Source organism: Suncus etruscus, chromosome X, assembly GCF_024139225.1.
Source record: "Suncus etruscus isolate mSunEtr1 chromosome X, mSunEtr1.pri.cur, whole genome shotgun sequence".
Taxonomy (NCBI): Eukaryota; Metazoa; Chordata; class Mammalia; order Eulipotyphla; family Soricidae; genus Suncus; species Suncus etruscus.
The window spans coordinates 104,673,145-104,695,036 of record NC_064868.1 but is presented as its reverse complement, the minus strand read 5'-3'; the positions used below and the strand labels follow the sequence as shown (position 1 = coordinate 104,695,036).

Here is a 21,892-nt window from a genome sequence, read left to right as displayed (position 1 = left end):
ACTTTCAGGGTAGAGGGCAGAGAGAAAGGGCTCACTCAGTAGGCCTTTGAGAGTCAACCAAGCTCTTTTCCAGAAAGAAAGCCAGGGCCAGAGCGGTGGCGCAAGTGGTAGGGCATGTGCCTTGCATAAGGCTGACCTAGGATGGACTGTGGTTCAGTCCTCCAGTGTTCCATATAGTCCCCCAAGCCAGGAGTGATTTCTGAGCACATAGCCAGGAATAACCCCTGAGCATCACCGAATGTGGCTGAAAAACAAAAAAAAATTGCAGAAAGAAAGCCAAGCTCATCTCAGAGGGCCAGAGTTAGCCACACAAAGACAGACCAGGGTTTTGGTGTGCTGAAGATTAGGTCAGGCCTTGTTGGTGTTTGGTTTGGGGGCCAGACCCATGGGGGTACTCAGGACTTTACTCCTGGCTCTGCACTCAGGAGTCACTGCTGGTGGCGCTCAGGGCTAAGGCCTTCAATACGAGAACTGGGACAAGCTGTCTCAGAGAAGTGATGGTCGGAAACACTCACCAGTGGCAATCAAGCACTTCTCGTAGGTAATCTGGGAACCATCATTGAGTCTCACCATGTTGCCTCTTACATCCAGCTGTACCACCTGAAACACACACACACACACACACACACACACACACAGATGCAGAGGTTAATCTCAGCTCGAACTGATGAAATTCACCGTTTCATTTTACTATTATTTGGGGTGACTTCCAGGTCACACCTGGGGGTGCTCAAGGATCTGTCCTGGTGGTGCTTGGGGAAACCACATGTGGTACAAGGGATCGAACTGGGTTTAGCCACATGCAAAGCCAGTATTTCACCTCCTATCCTAGGTCTCCACCTCTAAACCTCACCCTTTTCCTTCTGTTAATCCCTCCTTTCTTCCTTTCTATGGTATCTCATGTGCCATGCATTGCTCTGGGCTGCATCAGTTGGGGTACTTGCAAATGTTTCTGTCTGGAGTGATGTGAGTGCAGAGGAAGGAATAAGCCCCAAGCACCGCTGGTTGTGGCTCCACTTCCCCCCCAAAAAATTCACCCCTGAGCACAGAACCAGGATTAAGTCCTGAGCACTGCTGGGTGTGGCTCAAAAATAAAAATTTAACAAAAAGAATTGCTGAGCCAGAGCTATAGCACAGTGATAGGGCATTTGCCTTGCATGTGGCCGACCTGGGATGGACCTGGGTTCCATCCCCAGCATTCTCTTTGGTCCCCCAAGCCTGCCAGGAGTGATTTCTGGGCACAGAGCCAGGAGTAACCCCTGAGCACGCTGGGTGTGATCCAAACCCCTCCAAAGGAATTGCCAGTGGGAGCCCCAGATATTCTGAGCACCACTGGGAAAACCCCTTCCTTTAGCACAGAACCATTTTAGTCCCTTTCTTCTAGTTTTTGGGATGAGGTGTCATCTCTGTTCCATTTACTGCTCTGGCCCTTCCATCTCTTTCCCTTTCCCACCATCTTGTTCTGTTAGTCACCCACTCATTCCCTGTCTCCTGCCCTGTCCTGCCTTTAGCCCATTATCAAACTCCTATCTAGGCCACCCTGAAAAGCCCGCCTTTGATTCTGTCCTCCTCTAGTTTTTGCCCAATGGCCAACTAGCTTTTCTCCTTTAAACTATTTGCAAGATTCATTCCTTTCCTAACTTTGCAATATCAAAATGAGTTATTTTGAAGAAGTTCTATGCCGGGGCCGGAGTGGTGGCACAGCGGTAGGGCATTTGCCTTGCAAGCAGCTGACCCAGGACAGACTGCGGTTCGATCCCCTGGCATCCCATATGGTCCCCCAAGCTAGGAGCAATTTCTGAGCACAGAGCTAGGAGTAACTCCTGAGTGTCACAGGGTGTGGCCCAAAAACAAAAAAAAATAAAACAAACAAAAAAAGAAGTTCTATGCCACATGATTCTCTAAGGTTGGGTCTCTCCCTACAGTCTTTAGTTAGGGGGAGCAAGGAGGATAGACATGCAATGCTGGCACCAAACTTAGGCCTCCGACAAGCAAAGCATTCACTCCCAGCTCTTTGGGGCATCATCTCCCTGGATCCTACAATGGGTCATTTTTGGTGGGGGGAAGGGGTACACCTGGCAGTGCTTAGGACCTACTCCTGGCTTGGTACTCAGAGATCACTCCTAGTGGGCATGAGAGAACATATGGTGTGCCAGAAATTGAAGCCAGATCAGCTTCAGGAAAAGTAAGTACCCTCTATCCATTGTACTATGGCCTAACCTGAGTCATTTTAAAATTTTCCCACTTGATTTTTCTGCTACAGTGGTCCAGGAGATAGTTCAAAGGGCTGAGTGCATTCTTGGTATGTGGAAAGCCCAGGTTTAATTCCCAGCATTACGAGGTCCACCAAGTAGGATATTGGGAGTGACCCCTGAGCACTGCTGTGTATGGCCCCCAAACAAAACCCAGATTCTTGTACACTAACCTGCACAACATATCCTCTTTGAGCCTCTGATGTGGACCTTGTCCGGGGTTCTCACACTCACTGTTTTTGAACACTGCTGTCTGCTTTGTAAATTCTTTTATTTGTTTTGTTTTGGGAGGTCATGCCCAGCGGTGTTTGGGGCTTACTCCTGGCTCTGTATTCAGAGACCACTCCGAATGGGGCTCAAGGGATCATACGGGTTGAGGGTGGGACTGGACTTGGCTCTGTGCCCAAAGATTACTCCTGGATGGCTCAGGGGACCTACTACATGGGGTACTGGGGCTCAAACTTGGACTGACCATATTCAAGGCAAGCACCCTTCCCACTGTGCTACCTCAAAGGCCCCTTTTGGTCCTCTTCTAAGCCTGCCTCATCTGTGTTTCACTTGCCCTCCTTTCACTTCTGACTCCACAGGTTCTCTGGGCAAGGCCTCTCAACTTTTCTGGTTTAAACACCTGCATGGCTGATCTTCGGCTCTAGGCTCTATCTGAGCAGACTCCCACCTCTAAGTGTCCCAATTCCTGCCAGTGGCTGCCACAGTCAGACATACAACTGCCCACTGGGTATCATACACAGATAATCCATTTCACTCATTAATCTGAAACTGAATCTTTCTTTTTTAGGGCCACACCGGGTGGTGCTCAGGGCTTACTCCTGGCTCTGTGCTCAGAGATCTCTCCTGGTGGAGCTCAAGGGACCATATGGGGTGCCGGGTATCAAAGAAAGCACCAATACTATTGTACTCCAACACCCCAAACTAAATCTTAAACTGCATCTTACTTTTGTAACGGGTTTCTGAACCAATGGCACACCACCCACTACCTACTTAGATATGGTGGGAATTTTGAAAGTCCTCTTTGCCACTTCCTGCTCCCTCATCTGCTGACTTCAACCAATCCCTGTAGCTTGGCAAACTGGCCTAGGCATGTCCCCACTCTTCTTCACAGGAAGCTGTCAGTGATGTTGAGCTTTGGCATTTGAATCAGAACTCTGCAGTTAGATCTGGGCTCAAATTCTGTTCCCATCACTTATTACCTGTATAATTCAGGGCAAATTATTGGTCAGACTTGGTATTCAGTGCTTACTTTCAGCAAAAGCTTGACGGTCACTCCTGGCAGTGCTCAGGGGACCAAATGGTGTTGGAAACTGAATCTGGGACTCCAGGCTGCACATTTGCACTGGCACTTTGAGCTAGTTCCCCAACTCTTGGGGACCATGTTTCAGTTTCTGTACCCAGGATTGAATCCAGGACCTCAGATATGCAAGTTATACTGCTGAGATACATTCTTGGTTTTGTTGTTGTTGTTCACACCTGGAGGTGTTCAGGAGTACTCCTGGCTCTGAGCTCAGAAATTGCCCCTGGCAGGCTCAGGGGACCTTATGGGATGCCACGAATTGAACCACTGTCTCCTGGGTTGGCTGCGTGCAAAGCAAAAACCCTACCGCTATGCTATCTCTCCAGCCCCTGGGCTACATTCTTAAGCCTTCAACCTCTTTTTAAATTTATTTTTCATTTGGAGGCCACACCTGGCAGTCCTCAGGGCTTACTCCTGGCTCTACACTCATGGATCACTCCTGAGTACAGAGGTACCTGGGGGATCATACAGGGTGCTGGGAATCGAACTCAGTATAGCTTTATTGCTATACTCTCACTCTAGCCCCAGCCCTTAACCTCATTCAACTGCAATTTCTTTCTAGGGAATAATTGGGAAAAACAGTAGCTATCTTGTAAGATTATTATGAGGCCAAAGTGATATAATACACATAAAGCTTCTTAAATCTGTGCTCGTTGGGCCAGAGCGAATAGGATCTTTGCCTTGTACATGACCAACCTGGGTTCAATTCCTGGTATCCCATATGGTCCCAAGTTTGCCAGGAGTAATTTCTGGCTGCTGAGCCAGGAGTCACCCTTGAGTACTTCTGGGTGTGGCCACACCCCCCACCCCCCGATAAAAAACCTGTGCTTGTGGGATTGGAACAAGAATACAGTGGGCAGGATGTCTGCCTTGCTTGAGGCCAACAGGATTAATCCCCAGCATCCCATATGACTACCAGGAATAATTCCTGATACAAAGTCAGGAGCAACCTGAGTAACACTGTGTGTGGCCAACACACACACAAACACAAAACGGGGTGGGGGAGGGAGACAGCACAATGGTAGGGTGTTTGTCTTGCATGCAGCCCATCCAAGATGGACATTGGTTCAAAACCCAGGTCCCATATGGTCCCGAGCCTGCCAGGAGCGATTTCTGAGTACAGTGCAGGAGTAACCCCTGAGTGCCACCAGGTGTGACCCAAAAGCCAAAAAAGGGGGACTGGATTGATAACACAGTGCTAGGGCATTTGCCTTGCACATGGCCGACCTGGAAGAGACCCGGGTTCAATTCCTGGCATCCCATATGGTTCCCCGAGCCTGCCAGGAGCAGTTTCTAAGCTCAGAGCCAGGAGTAATCCCTGAGTGCCGCCAGATATGGCCCCAAAACAAGCAAACAAAAAACTAAAATAAAAATAGGCTTGCTCAGGGGCAAGGATATAGCTCAGAAGGTAATGCACAGGCCTAGAAGTGTAAGACCCTGGGTTTGCTCCCTGGAATTAGGTAACTGCCAGGTGTGACTCTCACAACTAACAACAATAACACTGTCCTCACTTGCCATCATCACCATCATTACTATCCTAACTGAGGCTCTAAGCATCTCTCACCTGGATTTCTACACTAGTAGCAGTCCCTGCCATCTATCATCCTGAAAGCCAACAGGGTGATTAAATAAATTTTAATCCAACTGTTTTATATCCTTGTCTAGGACTCAGCAGCTCCCCTGTCAATACCGGATAAAATTCAAGCCTCCTCCCACAGCAAAGCTAGCCCCAATTAGATCCCTGGGCCACAGCTCGGCTTCCTTTTTTTTGGGGGGGGGGGGTCAGACCGGGCAGCACTCAGGGATTACTCCTGGCTTTACACTCAGAAATCACTCCAAGTAGGCTCGGGGGACCATATGGGATGCTGGGATTCGAACCACCGTCCTTCTGCATGCAAGGGAAACGTCCTACCTCCATGTTACCTCTCCAGCCCCAGCTAGGCTTCTTCTCTTGCCACTCTCTGTCCTTCCTGCTCTGTCTGTCAGCATCTAGCTGACTATGTTTACCTGTGCCAAGCATAGTTCAGACGGACCCTGTGCCTCGGCCTATGCTCTTCTTTTCAAGTTAAAAGCTCTTCATGTTCTCCAATCTAGTGAGTGCCTCTTTCTTCTGTAAGATTTCCCATTCTGGTGCCAGAATGGTGGCACAGGCAGTAGGGCCTTGAATGCACTAACCTAGGATGGACCGTAGTTCGATCCCCTGGAGTCCCATATGGTCCCCCAAGCCAGGAGCAATTTCTGAGTGCATAGCCAGGAGTAACCCCTGAGAGTCACCAGGTGTGCCCCCCAAAAAACAACAACAACAAAAAAAAAACAACAAAAAAAGATCTCCCATTCTTCTTTTCCTGTGAACATTATTAGCAATGACTTTCTTGTACTGGGCTTCCTAGTAGTTCCACAATTTACTCTGCTGGTTTTTCCTATTCCACATCTGTGTTGACTGATTCTGTTCACATTTCGGCTATCCCCGAGGGGGCAGACCTTTTTGTGTTATCTCCACACAGGACGTGCTTCCCACAGGTCAAGTTACCTGCGGCTTCACAAACCTATGTGCAGTTTCTCTGCCTAACTGGTCTGGGGAAGTGGGTCTATCTTTCTTATAGATCAGGGCCTCCACTGGTGCACTGGATCCTGTGTCCAGTCTTACACTTCGCTCCTCCCAATAACACCACCCTCCCTATGGCAAACATCACCATTAGTTTATAAATCCCACCTAATCACCACAGTCTAAGAAAATCTGCCATTAAAAAATCAAAACAAAAATCCCAAAAGAGGGCCCGGAGAGATAGCACAGCGGCGTTTGCCTTGCAAGCAGCCTATCCAGCACCAAAGGTGGTTGGTTCGAATCCCGGTGTCCCATATGGTCCCCCGTGCCTGCCAGGAGCTATTTCTGAGCAGATAGCCAGGAGTAACCCCTGAGCACCGCCGGGTGTGGCCCAAAAACCAAAAAAAAAAAAAAAATCCCAAAAGAAGCAAACTTCCTTCAAACTTGCAAAGATATTCCTGAATGATTTTACTACCCCGAAAAACAGACAGCTGTCAATCTCTTGTCATCAAGGAAGCCAAAGAAGGGTGAGTGTAGAATAGTAGGAAGAAGGTCAGAGCAATATTACAGCAGGAAGGGCCATTAGTCATGCACACAGCCGATCTGGGTTCAATCCCCAGAATCCCATATGGTCCCCTGAGCACATATAGGAGTGATTCCTGAGTGCAGAACCACGAGTAACTCCTGAACATCACCAGGTGTGGTCCAAAAATAAAAACAAAAAAGAATAGTAGGAAGGACAGAAGCACAAAAAAACAGGAAATTTCTTCAAGGGTCACCCAATGATTTGATTTCCCTGGGCAAGTTTAGCTGGCTTGCTACTCTAGAATTTGAGTTCAGAAAGGTCTATTCTGCAGTGTAGATTAGTGATACTAACCCTAAAATGACTCAATTCTCCTTTGATTAAGTACAGTAGGCAGCACAGATCCATGGGCCACCAGACTTACAGCCTGCATGCACAAGTACATGGACCATGACAAAGGAATCAGCAGTCCATTAGCTCACCTTCTTCCCAGTGAGGACGGCTACACCACCGTTTTCAATGTGAGGCAGGTCCTGAGCAGAGACATAGAAAGATGGTGGCTGGAAATATATGCTGTACGAAGAACAGTGGGAGAATGTTAGATGTAACTGGAACAATATCAGCGTTCCTCATCCCCCACTGTGTTAGCTCAACTCTTCTCATCCTCCTACTGCAGACCAGTTCGCCACTCGGTTGCTTTGGGGCATCTGTTATACCCCTACTGTGTTTTTGTTTGTTCTGTTTGTGGGTCACACCCTGCAACACTTAGGGGTTACTCTTGGCTCTGTGCTCAGAAATCGCTCCTGGCAGGCACGGTGGACCACATAGGATGCTGGGAATTGAACCACCATCCGTCCTGGGTTGGCTGCATGCAAGGCAAAATGCCCTACCACTGTGCTATCTCTCTAGCCCCTACTGTGTTTGTGTTAGAAACAAAAGTACCAAAAACAAAATTTCAACAAAATCTCTATTAGAAAACTATTTTAGGGGCCAGAGTGACAGTACAGCAGTAGGGTGTTTGTCTTGCCAGGTTGAAGCCCTGGCATCCTATATAGTCCCCTAAGCCTGCCAGGAGTAAATTCTGAGCTCAGAGTCAGTAGTGTTCCCTGTACATCGCCAGGTGTGGCCCAAAAAATCAAAAGCAAAAAAAAACTATTTTAGGAAAATTTCCCAAAGGTAAGCCTCTACTTAAGGTTTTTGTTTTGGGGCCACAACTGGCAGAGCTCAGGACTTACCCTTGACTCTACACTAAGGAGTTACTCCTGATGGTGCTGGGGGAACACATGGGGTACCAAAGATCAAACCTGGGTCAAGCACATGCATAGCAAATGCCCTCTTGTTTTATTGGTTTTGCTGTTGTTTTAGAAAAGGGCATACCCAGCAGTGTTGTGAGGCCTCCAAGTTATTTCCTTGGATATTTTAGACTAATGTTTTTCTTTTTTGTGGTTTTGTTTCATTTTGGTTTGGTTTGGTTTGATTTTGGCAGTGCTCAGGGGTTACTCCTGGCTTTGTGCTCAGAAGTCGCTCCTGGCAGGCTCAGGGGACCATATGAGATGCCGGGAATCAAACTGGAGCCTGTCCGGGTTGGCCGCATGCAAGGCAAACACCCTACTGCTGTGCTATCACTCCAGCCCAGACCAATGCTTTTCAACTGGAGACAAGTGGCCCATTTGCAGTGTCTAGATACATTTTTGGCTATAGAAGCTTAGGAGAGGGATACTACTGTTGTCTAGTGGATAGACGCTGTTTTATAACTTATAATACACCCGTCAGCACACACAGCAAGAAATTATTCAGCTTAAAACGTCAACAGTGAGGGGCTGGAGAGATAGCATGGAGGTAGGGCATTGGCCCTGCATGCAGAAAGACGGTAGTTTAAATTCCAGCATCTCATATGGTTCCCCCGACCCTGCCAGAAGAAATTTCTGAGCATAGAGCCAGGAGTAACCGCTGAGCGCTGCTGGGTGTGACCAAAAAATGTCAACAGGGGGCCTGCAGAGAGATAGTACAGCAGATGAGGCACTGGCTTTACATGTAGCTGACCCAAGTCTAATCCCTCGCACCCTCTATACTCCCCTAAGCCTGCCAGAACTCATCCCTGAGCACAGAAGCAGGAGTAAGCCCTGAGCACAGGCGGGTGTGGACCACAACAAAACATCAACACTTGCTAAGGTTGAGAAATATTGCTCTGGGGCCTGAGCGGTGGCACAGCAATAGGGCATTTGCCTTGCAAGCGGCTGACCTAGTACAGACCACGGTTCGATACCCCAGTGCCCCATCTGGTCCCCCAAGCCAGGAGCGATTTCTAAGCGCATAGCCAGGAGTAACCCCTGATTGTCACTAGGTGTGGCCCAAGAAGCAAAACAAAAAAAAAAGAAAAGAGGGGCCAGGCGGTGGCGCTGGAGGTAAGGTGCCTGCCTTGCCTGCGCTAGCCTAGGACGGACCGAGGTTCGATCCCCCGGCGTCCCATATGGTCCCCCAAGAAGCCAGGAGCAACTTCTGAGCGCATAGCCAGGAGTAACCCCTGAGCGTCACAGGGTGTGGCCCAAAAACCAAAAAAAAAAAAAAAAAAGAAAAGAAAAGAAATACTGTTCTGGATTTCAAACTGTTCTCATTTCAAACTGAGAACAAGAAATACTGTTCTGGATTTCAAACTGTTCTCATTTCAAACTGAGAACAAGAGGAATATTCAAGGAGCTAGTCTTCACAGATCTTCCCAAATGGGCTATCCAGTATAGACTTAAATATGAAATAAAGGACAGCTGGAAGTATATATCCTGCTAAGGAATGAAATATGAGTAGAAGTGAAGGGGCCGAAGCAATAGCGCAGTGGTAGGGCATTTGCCTTGCACGCAGCCAACCCAGGACAGAACCTGGTTTGATCCCCAGCATCCTATATGGTCCCCTAAGCCAGGAGCAATCTCTGAGCACAGAGCCAGAAGTAACCCGAGCATCACCAGGATGGCCCAAAAACCAAAAAAAAAAGAGTAGAAGTGAAGTTACTAGATTAATATATACATTGCTTTACTAATGAGAACTTTGGCTAGAATCAAGCAAGCCAGAAGTCCTTCCAAACTCCTGTTGACTCATCTGGTTACCTGAATCCAGATGTCAGCCATGGTAGCCAATTGTCACTAAGCTGACTGCAGCAGCAGCCAAGTCATCCCTTCCTGGACTCTTCAGTCCCTGCGAAATCCTGACCCATTCCCTGAGCTGCACTGAAGCTGCCTACTAGACCCTTTTCCCATAAGTCAACACACCTTCTCTCTTTTCCATTCCATTGTCTGAATCGCAGTGTCTTGGTGACATTTGGATCATCTGAAAACCACAGTTCTTTTGAAAGAGGAGGTCGCATGTATGGCAGCTCGGGATCTTCAGACACAATCAGTACCTTCAGATGCCAAATAATGATACTTGTAAGAGGCAGATGTCAAGAGGGGTCACTGAGGCTAACTACTCACAGACTCTAGATACCATGCAAGACCACTTTTGTCTTACCCTGGCCCCTGGATCCCGGGCCCGAATGGATCTGGCTGCAGCAAAGGCAGCAGTGCCACCACCGATGAGCAGGAATGGAGCATGACTTGGTACTCTGACCTGAGGAGTTGTCTCTCCTTCCGGATCTGTGAGCAATAGGCCATAGAGGGTGACAGGCACAGTCTCTGATGTCAGTATTTGAAAAATCACCCAGCACAAGTCTTTTCTTTTATCCTTTGATGTCATGTTTTATTTTATGTTTGTTTTTTGGGCCACACGCAGTGACACTCAGGGGTTACTCCTGGCTATGTGCTCAGAAATTGCTCCTGGCTTGGAGGACCATATGGAATGCTGGGGGATCGAACCACGGTCTGTCCTAGGTAAGGCAGATGCCTTACTGCTTGCATTACCGCTCCGGCCCCCTGTATTTTATTTTTTGTAAATACATACTTTAATTAAATTACTGTGAGATGCAGTTACGAAGTTGTTCAAGACTGAGTTTCAGTCATACAATGGACATCCTTCACCAGTGCACATTTCCCACCATCAATGTCCCCAGTTTCCTTCACACCTTCTCTCACCTATCCCACTGCTTTCCTCCTGGGGCAGACATTTTACTTCCCTCTCTCTTCCGGTTTTTTTCTTTTAGACACTGTGGTTTGCAATACTGTTACTGAAGGGGATTATGCCTATCACTTTATCTCCTTTCATCACCTAGTTCTTGTCTAGAGTGATCATTTCCTACTATCATTGTCATAGTGGTCCCTTCTCTGCCCAAACTGTTCTCCCCAGCTATTTCTGGCAAGCTTCCTACCATGAAATGGTCCTTCTGGTCTTCGTCTCGATTGTCTCCGGATATTATTACTCTACTATCTATTTTTTCTTATATCCCACAAATGAGTGTGATCATTCTATGTCTGTCCTTCTCACTGACTCATTTCATTCAGTATAATATTCTCCATATCTATGTAAGCCCATTTCCTGAGTTCATTTCATGACTATTTTTCCTAACAGCAGCATAGTATTCCATTGTGTAAATGTACCAGTTTCTTTAGCCACCCATCTGTTCTTGAACACTGGGTTATTTCCAGGTTCTGGATATTGTGAACAGCCAGCATAAGTCTTAGTTCCTTACAAAGGCAGCAAAACATTAGACCAACATTAATCTGAACAAATTTGCCAGCATCTTCATGGGACTGGAGAATATCCTTTTCAAGTGAGAAGAGGAAAATTGCTCCCATCCCCCGCAAGAGTTGAGTTGGCCAATTCTGCTTATTGCATTCATCTGTCAGAAGTAGGACCTTGCTTCCATGTTCCCGAAATATATTCGAGAGAACACTGTGTATTAGAAGGATCCTGATCTCCCCATTAAATTCCTAATTACAACCAGAAAATAGCAAGTTCAATTTCACCTTTTGAAGCCATAAAGGGGAAGAGAGTCCAGAGGTCAATTGGGGGTAATTAGACAATGTTCAAGAATTAAGCAGGATTATTGAAGAAAGCAATGTGAATCACCCACCCAGAGCTGTGCAGTTCCTTAAAGGATTAAAACAGAACTCTCTAAAAAAAAACAAGCCAATCAGTCAGGTAGCATGGAAATGGCAGCTATGGTTCTATGCTTTTGAAAAACTTATCTTTACACAAAAGTGAAAAACTCCAAAGGGGAACAAAACATAGCAAAACAGTGTCCTCACTGAGAAAAAAAAAGGCCTGTATCTCTTTTCTAGTAATATTTCTCACAGACTGCCCTCTTAAATTTAATATTTTATTGCTTCTTAGGAATCTGAATAAAGAAAAACAATAAACTATGTTTAATCACCACTGATTCCAATTTTTTCTTTTTTGGTTTTTGGTCCAAATCTGGCAGTGTTCAGGGCACTTGGTTCTGCATTCAGGGATGATTCTTGGCGGGCTCAGGGGACCATATGTGGTGCCAGGGATCTAACCCGAGTTGGCTATGTGCAAAGTAAGTTCCTTACACACTATAGTGTTTCTTCAGCCACTTATTTTGATTTTCAAATCCAAAATTGCCATCGAGTATTTGAACAAACTGAACCCTCATCTGGGGCTATCTCAGAGCATCTGGAAATTACAATCTCAATCTCATTACAGTTTAATGATATATGAAAAGCTGCTTAAAACTTTTCCATCATATACTGCATCATATACTTGAGAATCATACTTACCAGACAAAGCAGCCATTTTCTTTTTTTCTTCTGGTGTCAGTCCTAAACCTGAAATTCTTTCATTATATCTTTTTTTGTTATCTTTTATCGTTAGGTAGGCCTGTAGATTCAAACATGGAGACAATTTATTTCATTATATAGTTGAACATACTATACAAGATCTTATACTCTTTCAATTAAATGATAAGCTTTTGTCTACATAAGTTAGTTAAAACCAAAAAGGCAGAATGATTTTCTTTCCTTTTCTTTTGTCATTTGGTCCACACCCAATGGTATTGGTACTCAGGGCTTATTCCTAGCACTGAGTCTAAGCTCCTGGTTGGGCTCAAGGGACAATATGGGGTAGAGGGGATGGAACCTGGGTCAGCTGCATGCAAGCAAGTGCTCTATCCACTATAATTGAATGACTGACCCCCAGAATGATTAGAAGTATAAAATCAGAGAGCTGTGTATCCATTTGGTATAGGAAGAATACAGGTAAGAGAAGAAAATCTTAGTTTCAATTTTCCATAGGCTTTCTATAAAGACTTTTCCTCATATTTTAGTGAGGATATACCTATAGAATAAAGGAACAGCATTGTATGCTATAAGAATAAAATACTTGGGGCCCGGAGAGATAGCACAGCGGTGTTTGCCTTGCAAGCAGCCGATCCAGGACCAAAGGTGGTTGGTTCGAATCCCGGTGTCCCATATGATCCCCCGTGCCTGCCAGGAGCTATTTCTGAGCAGACAGCCAGGAGTAACCCCTGAACACCGTGGGTATGGCCCAAAAACCGAAAAAAAAAAAAAAGAATAAAATACTGATGAGAATTGAGCTTTACAAAGGGTGCTTGGGACTAGACTGGATACAAGCTCTGAAGCCAGCCAGTGTGACCCTTGGTAAGCCAAGCAGACATGTCCCTTAGAAGCATTTAAAGCATGTGGGTGCTCAGCTTACCCTGAAATATCCCTCCATCCCAGTTGCCAATGGCCCATCATTTCAAAGTTCAGCCATTTACTATAAAATCAATTTCAAGTAGAATATTCTCTTGAAAGGACCTAAAAGTGAGTATACCTTGGGCTTAGTAGTAGTTTATTTTTTGTTTTTAAGCATACTGCAGCAGTTATTATGGAAAGAAATAATTTTTGTTGTTGTTGTTCTTGTTGTTGTTGTTTTTGGGCCACACCCATTTGACGCTCAGGGGTTACTCCTGGCTATGTGCTCAGAAATCGCCCCTGGCTTGGGGGGACCATATGGGACGCTGGGGGATCGAACCGCGGTCCGTTCCTTGGCTAGCGCTTGTAAGGCAGACACCTTACCTCTAGCGCCACCTTCCCGGCCCGGAAAGAAATAATTTTATGGGGTCAGAGGGATGCACAGTGGGTATGGAGCTTGCCTGGCATGCAGCCAACCTGGATTCGATCCCCAGCTCATATAGGGTTCCCCCAAGCACTGTCAGGAGTAATTCTTGAGTCAGAGTAAAGAATAAACCCTAAGCACCACCAAAAAAGTGATATATTTTAAGTATAACCTCTTGCTTTTTCATCTCCTTCATGCTCAACAAGAAAAGAATTTAAGGGGAGGTCAAGTTCAATCCCAGCTAATTAACTGCAAAAGAAAGCACCATAAAACATGTTTCACCACTATTTCTGTAACTCCCACCCCATAGGGAGTAGTACATTAGGCAACAGGGATCTGATCCCTGAATTCTGAACCTAACATCTGTGAATCTGGAAACAACTGACCTCAGATATGCATGGACTAGACATATTGAGGACGGAAGAGATAGTACAGTGGGCCAACCCACATTTCATCCAAGGTATCCCGTATGGTCCTGTGAGTACCACTAGGGTTGAACCCTGTGTGCCGAGCCAGGAATGACCCCCAAGCACTGCAGGGTGTGGCCCAAAGAAATAAAAACAAAATGGGGCCAGTGAGGTGGCGCTAGAGGTAAGGTGTCTGCCTTACAAGCGCTAGCCAAGGAAGGACCGCGGTTCAATCCCCCGGCATCCCATATGGTCGCCCCAAGCCAGGGGCAATTTCTGAGCACTTAGCCAGGAGTGACCCCTGAACATCAAATGGGTGTGGCCCGAAAAACAAAAAAAAAAGAAAAAGAAATAAAAACAAAAGAACTGTTTGTTGAGGCAATCTACTCCTTGAATTTACCACTAACTTCATAAAAGAAGCTTAACTAATATTTAATTTTGGAAGGGTTTGGGGGCCAGAGCAATAGCACAATGGTTAGGGCATTTGCTTTGCATACAGCTGAACTGGTTTCAATCCCCAACATCCTATATGACCCCCACAAGCCTACCAGGAGTGACTCCTGAGTAAAGAGGTAAGAGTAAAAAAAGAAAAAAAAGAGCTAAGAGTAAGCCCTGAATACTGCTGGATGTGGCCCCAAAATAAAAAATAAAATAAAACTTTTAAAAAGTTATTTTTCTTTTTTTGTTATTTTTGGGTCACACACGGCAACACTCAAGGATTACTTCTAGCTCTGCGCTCAAAAAAATCACTCCTGGCAGGCTTGGGGGACCATGTGGAATGCCAGAATTCAAACCACCATCTGTCCTGGATTGGCTGCATGCAAGGCAATTCCTTACCGCTGTGCTATCTCTCAGGCCTCAAAAGTTATTTTTCTTTGAGGGTGAGGAGGACTGAGTCCAGAGCCCACACATGCAAGGCAAGTGTTCTCCCACTGAGCCATATTTCAAGCCCAGGGAAGATATTTAAAAATCCGGAAACTGGACATTAAACACAAGTCTAGAATTTGACCATACCTAAATAAATTTTAATTTTCTGGTTTTTTTTTTATTACATCCAGCAAAACTTGGGTGTTATTATAGGCTTTGTATTCAGAATTCACCCCTAGTAGTGCTTGGGGGACCCTATGAGACGCTGGAGATTAAATCCAGATCTGCTGCATGCAAAGCAAGTTCCCTATGTACTGTACTATCACTTGGGACCCTAAATTGCTATTTGTTTAAGTAGGGGCTTTCCCAGAAATGTCTGATGGTTAGGTGGTCAGGCCTGGCAACGAGAAGACACTTATGCTGGAGGCTGCTGGGCTGGGATCCAGAGATGCTCAGTGGTTCATGCAGTACCAGAGCTGTAACTAAGAGTCTCAGCTCTTGAATTATTTACCCAGACCGTAAAAATGCATTTTTAGGGGCCCGGAGAGATAACACAGCGGCATTTGCCTTGCAAGCAGCCGATCTAGGACTAAAGGTGGTTGGTTCGAATCCCGGTGTCCCATATGGTCCCCCATGCCTGCCAGGAGCTATTTCTGAGCAGACAGCCAGGATTAACTCCTGAGCATCGGCCGGGTGTGACCGAAAAACCAAAAAAAATGCATTTTTAGGGTCACACCCAGCGGCGCTCAGGGCTTACTCCTGGCTCTGGGCTCAGAAATCTCTCCTGGCAGGCTTAAGGGACCATATGGGATGTTGGGATTAGAACCACTGTCTGTCCTACATCGGCCCCTTGCAAGGCAAACGCCCTGCCACTGCACTATTGCTCTGGCCTCTAAAAATCCATTTTTCAAAGAAAGAGACTTTTACTTTTAAAATGGCTTTATCAAGATGGTCAACAATACTGAACAGAGAAACTGGGGTCATTTTCACCTTCAAAGGCATAACCAAAAAAAAAAAAAGGCATAACCAAAGATAGTTCCAGCCTATTTATACCTTTATACAGCTTTACATGTGAAAAGAAAAACAGACCACAAAATAACAAGAAGCATCTTTTTTTTGGGGGGGTCATACCTGGTGATGCTCAGGGGTTACTCCTGGCTCTGTGCTCAAAAATCACCCCTGGAATGCTCAAAATAGAACCACCGTTGGTCCTGGGTTGGCTTCGTGCAAGGCAAATGCCCTACTGCTGTGCTATCTCTCTGAGCCCAAGAAGCATCTTTTTTGGGGGAGGGGAGGTCAACACCTGGCGATACTCAGGGATTACTCCTGGCTCTGCACATAGAAATTACTCCTGGGGGCCGGAGAGATAGCATGGAGGTAAGGTGTTTACCTTTCATGCAGAAGGTCATCGGTTCGAATCCCGGCGTCCCATATGGTCCCCCGTGCCTGCCAGGAGCAATTTCTGAGCACGGAGCCAGGAAAAACCCCTGAGCACTGCCGGGTGTGACCCAAAAACCACAAAAAAACAAACAAACAAACAAAAAAAAAAAAAAAAAAAAAAAAAAAGAAATTACTCCTGGGGCCGGAACAATGGCACAAGCTGTAGGGTGTTTGCCTTGCACATGCTGACTTAGGATGAACTATGGTTCAATCTCCTGGCATTCCATATGGTCCCACAAGCCAGGAACAATTTCTGAGTGCATAGCCAGGAGAAACCCCTGAGCATCACCAGGTGTGGCCCCCGAAAAACAAAAACAAAAATAAAAAAGAAATTACTCCTGGGTGGGGGCTGGAGAAATAGCACAGCAGTAGGGCATTTGCCTTGCATGCAGCGACCCAGGAGGGACCTGGTTTGATTCCTGGCATCCCGTATGGTCCCCTGAGCCTGCCAGGAGCAATTTCTGAATGCAGAGCCAGCAGTAACCCCTGAGCGCCACCTGGTGTGAGCCAAAAACCAACTAACCAACCAACCAATCGATACATGAAGTTTTTTTTTTGTTTGTTTTTTGTTTTTTTTTTGTTTTTTTTTTTTTTTGGTTTTTCTTGGGCCACACCCGGTGGTGCTCAGGGGTTACTCCTGGCTGTCTGCTCAGAAATAGCTCCTGGCAGGCACGGGGGACCATATGGGACACCAGGATTCGAACCAACCACCTTTGGTCCTAGATCGGCTGCTTGCAAGGCAAATGCCGCTGTGCTATCTCTCCGGGCCCAGATACATATACTTTTTTTAAAAAAATTAAAAAAAAAATTACTCCTGGGGCCATAGCAATATCACAGCAGTAGGGCATTTATTTGCTTTATATGCAGGCGACCTGGGACAGACCCAGGTTCGATTCCTGGCATCCCATATGGTCCTATAGCCTGCCAGGAGGAATTTCTGAATGCAGAGTAACCCGAGTGCCGCTGGGTGTGGCACAAAAACCAAAAAAAGAAGAAAAAGAAATTACTCCTGATAGGCTCAAGGGACCATATGAGATGCCAGGGATGCCGGGTTGGCCACGTGCAAGGCCAATGCTCTGCCCGCTGTGCTATCACTCCAGTCCCGAAAAAATATTTTGAGGTTTAGTGGGGACAGGACAAAAATGAGGTTTGTCATAAATTTATCTATATATAGATAAATATATCTATTTTTATGTTTTATTTTTAAGTAAGTAAGTATTGTGATGTGAAAGTAAGTTTAGAGACATGCTAAATAAACATTTGCCTGTACTCCAGATATTTTAGTATTGCCAAGCTGTAATTAGCCAAAGATTAACAATTTAGTAATACGAATACCTATCAAGTGAAGAAAACTATGGATTTATGAAAATTATTAGTAGAGACCATTATTTTCTTTTAACATGGTCATCCACATGCAAGACAAGCATCTCAGGAGCTGCACTATCTCTCTGGACCCTGAATTTTGACATTTTAAAAATTTTGATTTTAAATTAACAGATCTCGAGGTTAAAACCAGTTTTCAAGACCGGAGCAATAGTACAGAAAGTAAGGAGGACATTTGCCTTGCATGAGCTGGGTTCAATCCCCAGCATCCCATATGATCCCTTGAACCCGCCAGGAGTGATTCCTGAGTGAAGGACCAAGAGTCAGCCCTGTGCACCACCAAGTGTGGCCCCAAAATGGGTGTGGGTGGGTTTGGAGAGCGAAAACCAAAACCCAGGCTACTGTAGATCAAAATTTTTGAGGGGTTTGGGGCTACACCTGGTAGTACTAAGTAGATATCACTTGGGGGTTACATTCAATGGTGCCCAGTGGACTAGGTGGTACTAAAGATTGAACCAGAGCTGCCTACTACAAGGAAAGCACCTTACTCTCTATACTATCTCTCCAGTACCAGATGAATCTTTAATGTCTTTAATGATACAAAGCAGAATATCAAAGTAGGGGCCAGAAAGATAGTACGGAGGCTAAGGTGCTTGTATGACACCTCCCAAAATAACCCCCCAAAAACTTGATAAAGCTATCAAGTAATTTAATAAGTTCTATGTAGACAAAGCTTATCATTTAACCTAAAAGCACTGTAATATAGTAGCCTTATTGTCACCAGGGTTGGATAAGCACAGAGGGCAATGAGGCATTTAATCAAATGGCTTGAGAGAATTTTGGAGTTCACTGGTAATTCTAAGGTGGGAGAAAGCCAATAATAATTGTCATGTCCTATGGTCTGGCATCAAGGAATTTGCCTGGCCAGCTCTGTAAGGCCATCCAACTCTAGCTCAGCAACATAATCAGAGTTTAAATAGGTTTACATTGTTAGGAAGATATCAGAAACAAAGACATCACATCTACTTTTGAATAAATGAGGTGAAAGAGGTGAGAAAAGAGTTGAGTGAGCTATGAAATGGGAAAGTGAAGCATCATGAACGAGAGGCATTTAAGCAAGCATACTTCATATGTTAGCTTGAGCCACTTCGGCCTCTAGCTCGACCAAATCAGAGATTACAAAAGGGACACTGCCAAAGGAATTGACTTTGAAACAGAGGCTGAGGTGGGCTGTGGGAGAACGTTGCCACTTCTGTGGCTCTTTGGACATCCTCAGCAGCATTCAGTAAAATGCCTTATTCACCATAAAAACAAGTTAATTGTTTCCCAAGAAATGCAAGCATTCTACTGTACCTAAAAATGACTCAAAATGGACTACAGTTGGGACTGGAGAGATAGTATGAAGGCATTTGCTTTGCACATGGCTGACCCAGGTTCCATCCCTGGGATCCCATATGGTTCCCCCAAGCACCGCCAGAGTTATTCCTAAGCATAGAGCTAGGAGTAGCCTGAGTGTTGCCAGCTGCTACCCCCCAAAAAAAATACCAAAACAAAACAAAATGGATGGCAGTCAAGTAAGCATTCATAACTTTCCTCTTCCAGACTGTCTTGTTAGGTCTGCAGCACAGTAACATTGAGTATTAAAAATAAAAGAGTTGGGAAAAAATTAAAAGAGTTGGGAAACTGGCAAAAGTTTTGAAGGGCGAGTAATAGCCATGAAACGAATGGGTTTTAGATTCATCTCGAAAAAGGAAGTTCCTCAGCCCAGAAGAGTGAGATTTGCAGATTCCCCAGTAACTGACAATGTCCCTTTAAACAATCCTTAGAAAAGTACATGCTGTGACTATTTCACTGGTTTCTAATGGGTTGAATTTTCATTAGTGCCATGGCCTCACCCCACCCTGCCCAGATAGATAGTTTAGTGGAAACATCTTACATAATAAACTCCTGCCCCAGTGACTGTTGCTCCTACAATTAAGAAGTATACTAGTTTGCTGCCATCTTTCCCAGAAGCACCTGCAGAGGCTAGTGATCTAGAAGGGGACCGTAGGTGATGACACTGTACAACTGCAGGTAAAGAGAGGGCCAAGACAGAAACAAAGAGGGAAAGAGAAAAAAAGCACTAAGAATTAATAAAGAAACGATCAAAATAAAGGCAGAGGAGAATTTTTGGTTACTCTGTGCAAAAAAGAGGTGGGGAGGTTGCTTGCCCCAGATTAGAGAAGAATGAATCTTTCCTAAACATCTGCTATCTTAACTCTAACTATATTCATACCCATGCATTTTGAGAGGCAGGTCAGGGAGCAAGGATGGAGGTCGTTTCAAAGAACTTTCAGGTCCTTTTCTTTTCTCTTTTAAAACTCACAATCAGGGGGGAAATAGGTAAGTTTACAGTCCTACTGTTTTTCCAGAAAGAAGTCAAATTGTAATGGCAGCTTACCGTTTGTTCCCAGTTAAGTAAAGCAATTTCCTTCTATCAAGGGTGTTAGTAGGTGTTAATCTAACTTGGTTCATTCATCCTTACATGATCCAACTTTAAAATGATCTGCTTAGTCAGAGGAAACCCTGCCAACAAGGAAAAAAAAAACCAACGCCCCGCAGAATCATTCCTTTAACCAACAAATCTGATCAGAGTTCATCTAAGGAGATAGAGTGGTATTAATAATACTTCTGTAGCAGTTAAAACTGTATTTCTCACCTCACAGAAACTATTCTCAAACTGGCCTCCTTCTATAATTCAGTCTTTGATGACATTCAGGGATAGTTTCACCTTTTCAGAAAGTTTACTATTTTGGGTTGAAGACTGTGTGTGTGTGTGTGCTTTTAATTTTAAGTCTAACAGGAGCTGAGTATTTGACAATGGGTTCAAAACCAAATATTGTACTAAGGGCTGCAATGAATTTTGACCATATGTGGTTACTGCACATATGTGGTTACTATGCACCCAAGAACACAGGTAGAATTTGGTGGGTAAGTGAAATCCAAAAATCACAATGGTTTTCAAATAGAGAGTCAAAAGACAAGTGAAAAGAGAAGATCAATCAACATGAGATTAGATTTCAGTCATTCCCAAATTGGCACCCAAAGGCATTGGATAGTAGGCGCTTTAAAGAAGACTGTGGAAATGTCTTCTAAAGGAGAAAGAAGAATTAGTTACAAAAGTTTGGAAGCAGAACAGTGCTGAGACTATTAATGGGAGCTGTTCGGCAGCTTTTGTTCACAAGCTGCTTTTCTACTTACATATCCACCAGCTCCTATTGTTGATAAGCCCATAATAAGGACAAGCACAGAATTATTGATTTTGCCCCCTGGTGCACCAGAGCTAGCCATTTGTCTTGTCATCTGGAACTCTAGAGGTACATGCCATCGCTGGAGCAAGTTGCCTAAGGAACATAATTTATTAGACACACATATACAAAAATAAAAGTTAATACATGTTTATGACTAAATTTGATGCATTGTACAAATACTTACTGCCCACTGGGTTGAATGAGATGTTCACTGTTAAATGCTAGGGGAAAATCATTAAAATTGTACACAGAAGTATGATAAATATTAGAACACAAAGTCTTTAAAATGCTGGAGTTTTTAAGGGACAACAATTTAATACAGCCCAGAGAGGAAAATTCCAGCTTCTAGAAGAAAAAAAAACCCAATTGACATAGTTCATCAAATACTTTTCTCTTCATCTCTTTACCACAAAGAAGTAAACACAGAGATATGAATGAGAAGATTCATTGGGACATGAAGCTTGTTGGTACATGTTAACTACCATTAAGAACCAATCTAAATATCTAACTCAAATTTTTCATAAAATGAGACTCTGGAACACAATGTAATCAGGACAGTTCAGTCTTCTGTGAAAAATAATGTGTCCTGGAAGACATAAATGTTAAGAGTTCAAAGGAAGCTAGTTAGAAAATAACTTTTTAAGTGAACTGATCACTCATACAAAAATGTACTTTGGATGGATGATGAAGGTTTTTTTTGAGGGGGTTTGTTTTTGTTTTTGTTTTTTGGGCCACACCTGGTGATGCTTAGGGATTACTCCTGGCTATGCACTCAGAAATCGCCCCTGGCTTGGGGGACCATATGGGGATCCAGGGGATCCAACCAAGGTCCATCTTAGGTTAGCGCGTGTAAGGCAAATGCCCTACCGCTTGTGGCACTGCTCCAGCCCCTGATAAAGTATTTTGTAATGGCAAAACGTAAAAACATCAAGCA

General features: G+C 44.8%; 1 protein-coding gene across 4 annotated transcripts in view; it reads right to left on the bottom strand.

Annotated features, from left to right (window-relative positions):
• Window positions 1-21,892, bottom strand: part of AIFM1 (apoptosis inducing factor mitochondria associated 1) — a 51,595-nt gene that overhangs the window by 16,183 nt on the left and 13,520 nt on the right. The window contains exons 1-7 of one of the 4 annotated variants that reach the window (XM_049766668.1): window positions 21,143-21,197; window positions 20,909-21,051; window positions 12,293-12,392; window positions 10,128-10,252; window positions 9,890-10,020; window positions 7,112-7,202; window positions 516-600 (exon numbers count right to left, since the gene is read on the bottom strand). In XM_049766668.1, coding sequence (XP_049622625.1) covers window positions 516-600; window positions 7,112-7,202; window positions 9,890-10,020; window positions 10,128-10,252; window positions 12,293-12,392; window positions 20,909-21,010 — 634 coding nt within the window. In that variant the 5' untranslated portion in view covers window positions 21,011-21,051; window positions 21,143-21,197. Of the gene's footprint in view, window positions 1-515; window positions 601-7,111; window positions 7,203-9,889; window positions 10,021-10,127; window positions 10,253-12,292; window positions 12,393-19,604; window positions 19,736-20,908; window positions 21,052-21,142; window positions 21,198-21,892 lie in introns of those variants that run through there. The other 3 variants (XM_049766666.1, XM_049766667.1, XM_049766669.1) reach the window with 3 other exon arrangements.